This window comes from Atta cephalotes (assembly GCF_000143395.1).
Source record: "Atta cephalotes unplaced genomic scaffold scaffold00007, whole genome shotgun sequence".
In the NCBI taxonomy this organism is placed as follows: domain Eukaryota; kingdom Metazoa; phylum Arthropoda; class Insecta; order Hymenoptera; family Formicidae; genus Atta; species Atta cephalotes.
In genome coordinates this window covers 4,620,540-4,625,012 of record NW_012130071.1, presented here as the reverse complement: position 1 = coordinate 4,625,012, position 4,473 = coordinate 4,620,540, and the positions used below count along the sequence as shown (strand labels likewise).

Here is a 4,473-nt window from a genome sequence, read left to right as displayed (position 1 = left end):
TCATACAAGACGTACGATATTCATTTCTTTATGAAAATCCTCGAGGGACTGTTCCCAGCGCTCCTCGAAATATATTCCTAGCAAGAACTTCGCATTCAATCCGGTATTTATAGACCATAAGAGATAATGATCTAAATATAATTGCCTCTGTCTGAAATGTTACATAATATACAAAATAATAATGACATATTAATGAATTATAGGCTATCTTACAAAGCAGCTCACAGGTTTACCTAGGACGTAATCGACTAGCTCCAAATATTGCGCCAGTTATGCACATCGGCAAATGCATTTGTAAAGCCTCTATCCATTTAACTGCTACCTCTCCTAGCATCGTCGTCGGCATTAGAAGCATAGCATGAAAAATATCGTGCACCTCTCGATATCGTTGCATCACATAGGCCAGCTCGATATCATCGACAAATTGCACTGTAGGTCTATCGTCGGGCGACACATTCTGCAATTATATAGTTCGTTCAGCAAAACTCACATTTGTGATTGTTCTCCAGGAAAAAAAAAAGATGTTATTAATAATACTTACCAACAGTAGTCTAATTGAAAATAATCTTGTTAATTCAATGAAAGTTAATTAATGAAATATTTCATTAAAACAGCATGGCATGTTTTTTCTATTAATATTGTCTGTAATACTGTAATTGAATTAACAAAGCTATTTTCAATTAGACTACCATTGACTGTTAATATTTTTTTCTGCGCAGATGGTAAGATTCATCTTACATTGTCATCCAAAAAATCGCGATACGTTCTGCCTACAGTCCCAAGCGGCAGGTCTTTGAGGTAAGAAAGGTCGACGGTGGACGTATTTATGCGTGGTTTTTGCGCGAGTATACGTTGACCCTCATTCGTATTCTTCATTTGTTGATGACAATGCATGAGAGCATTTCTACCGGTAGTTTCTCCCAAACACGCTATCATATCACCTCGATACGGATTCGCCAACGATATAGCCGCCGAGCCCATCGTGAGAAGCACACGCTGCAGGGGGGATAGGGGTACATGGTGCTTGGCATAGTCCTCCAGGAACGCCTCGCAGGCGGTCGCGAAACGGCCTGAAACCGAGTGAGGAAAGTAAGAAGATTTGAAACCGTGTTGTCAGTTAATAAATAAAATTTATTTCCATTAAAATATCTGTCAAATATATACAGATTAGTGCATATATAGATTAATATATTTAACTTTATGGCAACGTCGTACTCTAATTGATCTGCTTTTGTAATTAATATTTATCTGGTAACAAGACAATTTTACTTTGGTATATACATATTACAGTCAGGTTGTCGATATTATTTCATGCTTTTTAACTTGGGTAAACTAAAAAGCATCTTAAGATACGAGGAACAGAAATATTCATAACAGTTATTTGTCATATACACAACACCCTATCATCGTTCAGAAGAAAGGAACATCTTAACGATCTGTTCTTAATTTGTACAACGATTTATATTATACAAGTTACAGCATCATGTTCTTATAGTATAAAAACTTACAATCATATGGCTTGTATCCTACTGGCTTGAGATTCAGTCAACAAAGTGTACTTTGGCTGCAGACTCTCTCTTTTACGAAACGTTACCCAAGTATATACTAAGCTACCTATCACACTTAAATTTAATCCTACAAAGTTCAACAACGAAAATATATAGTCTCCGCCGATCACCATACCGAGATACGTCACACATATATTTTTCAGGCATCCAATTATAGTAGTTGTCAGCGCGGAGTTATATAGTGTACAGAGGAGTGTACTGTATGACAGGATAAAACCCATTATGCACGACAATACAAACTGCAGAATAAACAGTGGATTTGTCCAATTGGGAAACTCTAATGCCAGATCTATGTCGCCCATCCACCAGGCCATCAGGACCGTTGGGCCGAGCATAAACAAAGAATTATAGTACATGAGTCCAAATTTTCCTAATTCCTTAGAATCTAGCTTTTTCTTCATATATACACCATTAGCAGCGGTGAAGAAATCATTCAATAGAATAAAGACATAGCCTTCGAGATTGAAGGCAAGGTCGTTGAGTGCGGCTACCACTGCGCCTAGGATCATGGTATAAACACTCAGCTGTATGGACAGGCGCGCCTTGATACCGAGGATGTAGTATTCAGCGATCATTGTCATGAGGATACTGAATCGCCTCAGGGCGGTGAACATTGGTAGGCTTAACTGCTTGGTGCCACCCAGGCCGAATATCATGTTGCCGATGTATATCAGTGGCAACGGCCATATCTTGGTGAAGGTCGTCACTTCCAGATTAGGAAACTCGACATAGCGCAGCCTCTTGGCGAAGAATAGGACCAGTATCGTCGCGAGCATCTGGCCGATCCCCAGCACTTGGAAGGACGGGAAGGCGTATGATGTGAGGATGGTTTTGTTGACGACCGTTATCATGAACGACGATAGGCCGTAAAAGAACGCCGACGCCACCCGGACGAACATCGCGTTTTGCTCGTGTTCCGTCATCGTAGAAGGAAAGAACGGAGCAGCCTACCGGTCTCTCTGCCTGAACTCGCTCTTATCCTCGTTCATATGTGTCTCGTTATCCAAGAACACTTATTGCGATAAATAATAACACGAATTGAGGAACCTACGCTTAGATAACCTTATCATTCTTCTTCCGTTCATGGTAGCGGTGACTCGGACATATACTGGACATGTACTGGCTCCAGAATGAAGGCCTCGGTGCAATCCTGCATGAAACGTGTAATTGTCAAGTTTCAAGCGTGTAATGCGATCGCAAAGACATGCGACAAGAGTCCTTCGTCGAACCTCATTCTGCAGCAGAAAAAAACAAACCATAACAGATGTAGACATGGTGGACTCTGAACGCGCGAATTCTTAAGTTGAGATTTTCGTCAGCATTGTTAAAATTAAATTAATCACAATAATTGTGGTTTCACAAGTGTATTTTTTTAGCTAAATTTTTTATACTATTTAGTCCATGTTACACTTTTTCTCTGTAATTACGACTCTTAAGAGTGGAAAGTATAAAGAATAAATTTCTCTTGATCGTACGAAGATTAATATCGATTAATACAATTATTATTCTTCTATAATTATTTTGGCACTAAATCTTTCGTTTTTTGTAATTTCCACATTTGGAGTACATTTGATGAGATATTATTAACACTGTGCCATTCTATCCTCACCATTTATTAAACATAAAAGGAAAGAATGATAGTTCTAATAGCGTCTTCCTGAACGTACTTATGGTCTCGATTCAAATATATATGCAAAAATTTAAATATCACGATTTCCTAACTTAAAAGTAACAATACAAGAAATAAAAGGGCTTGATAAAAATCTCTCAATATATTAAATTAAATTTATTGAAGAGACCGTTACAAATATGTTTTCTGTGAAATATTTTACCTTAGACTATGAATTTCCTCAAAATCAGAGGTTTTTATAAGCATATCGTACAACACAGAGATTGTACGTCTGAAATTCTTTATTCAGATATCATGCTCGTTATTTTTTGTGACACAACGTCGTTCCTTTCAGTTCTTATTTCACCACGTTGCATTGACGTTGTATTGCATAACGATTCTCTAATTCCGAGGTGACAGCGGACTTTGCCGGCACGGTGCCGCCATTTTTTTCACGATCGACGATCATCGTGAATCATCGTGGATCATCGTACAGTATGGATTTCGACGACCGGGAGAGGAGGGGGAAGGGAAGAGAAGTCTTTTCCCCCACGAGGACAGAAGATTCATGTATCCCTCCGCCGCTGGTTGCCATGACAACGACCGGAACGCGGAACTACTTTGCGGAAGTTTCCATTAATTCCGGATCGCCGGTGGCGGGCGACACGACTTCCTAGGTACCACTCTTGAATTCGCGATACGAATTCCATCGCATGGTCGCACTGAGTCCCGGAACGTGAGATCGCCAAAGTTCCGGCGAGAGTGGTTCCTCGAAAGTCCAACCGAACGGTTTGCGTCCCCCTGTCGCTCGTCGACGTTACGAGTCGACGTCGATCGGATCAGACCGGATTCTTCCTGAAACCGTCCGTGGAAAGGATACCCAGGATTCCCGATGTAAGTACGCAATGACAGCTTTGTGTGAGTCATGAATAGGTCGCGTCCGACGACGAGCGTTCCTGCGGAACGCCCAGGACGTCTGCAAGACTGTTCGCAGAGGAATAAACGCCCCGTATGCGATGGGCAGTTCCATCGCGTTCAGCGACCGTCGATCGATAATAAGGCTAATATTGACTGCTTGGAAATTGATTTTTCTCTCTTGACTATTCGTGACACGATCGAATAGACCTGTGGTGAATTTTTACCGCGGCTATCCGCTCGCGACAAATCATGCTTTTATCTTTATTGTATCTCATTGTCGCTTTCGATCGAAACTGGTGATTCCATGACTGTTTTCTGTATACACATATATAGAAAAGAAAAGTGATGAGACAGGAAATTGCTATTGTTCTTTATAAG

General features: G+C 40.5%; 1 protein-coding gene across 1 annotated transcript; it reads right to left on the bottom strand.

The window, feature by feature from the left end:
* Positions 1-2,491, bottom strand: LOC105627000 (UDP-sugar transporter UST74c-like). The gene is made up of 5 exons (XM_012208283.1): positions 1,520-2,491; positions 1,393-1,441; positions 739-1,070; positions 234-457; positions 1-151 (listed from the first exon to the last, which is right to left on the bottom strand). The coding sequence occupies exons 1-5, from the start codon at positions 2,489-2,491 to the stop codon at positions 1-3; spliced, it is 1,728 nt and encodes a 575-aa protein (XP_012063673.1).
* Between the last annotated feature and the right edge of the window lie 1,982 nt (positions 2,492-4,473).

Excerpts from the sequence above, each read along its gene's own strand:
- LOC105627000 (XM_012208283.1), bottom strand. The coding sequence starts at position 2,491 with ATGACGGAACACGAGCAAAACGCGATGTTCGTCCGGGTGGCGTCGGCG. Across the intron at positions 458-738 it reads GCGATTTTTTGGATGACAAT|AATGTGTCGCCCGACGATAG; the intron begins GTAAGATGAATC and ends ATATAATTGCAG. Across the intron at positions 152-233 it reads GCTAGTCGATTACGTCCTAG|ACAGAGGCAATTATATTTAG; the intron begins GTAAACCTGTGA and ends GTAACATTTCAG.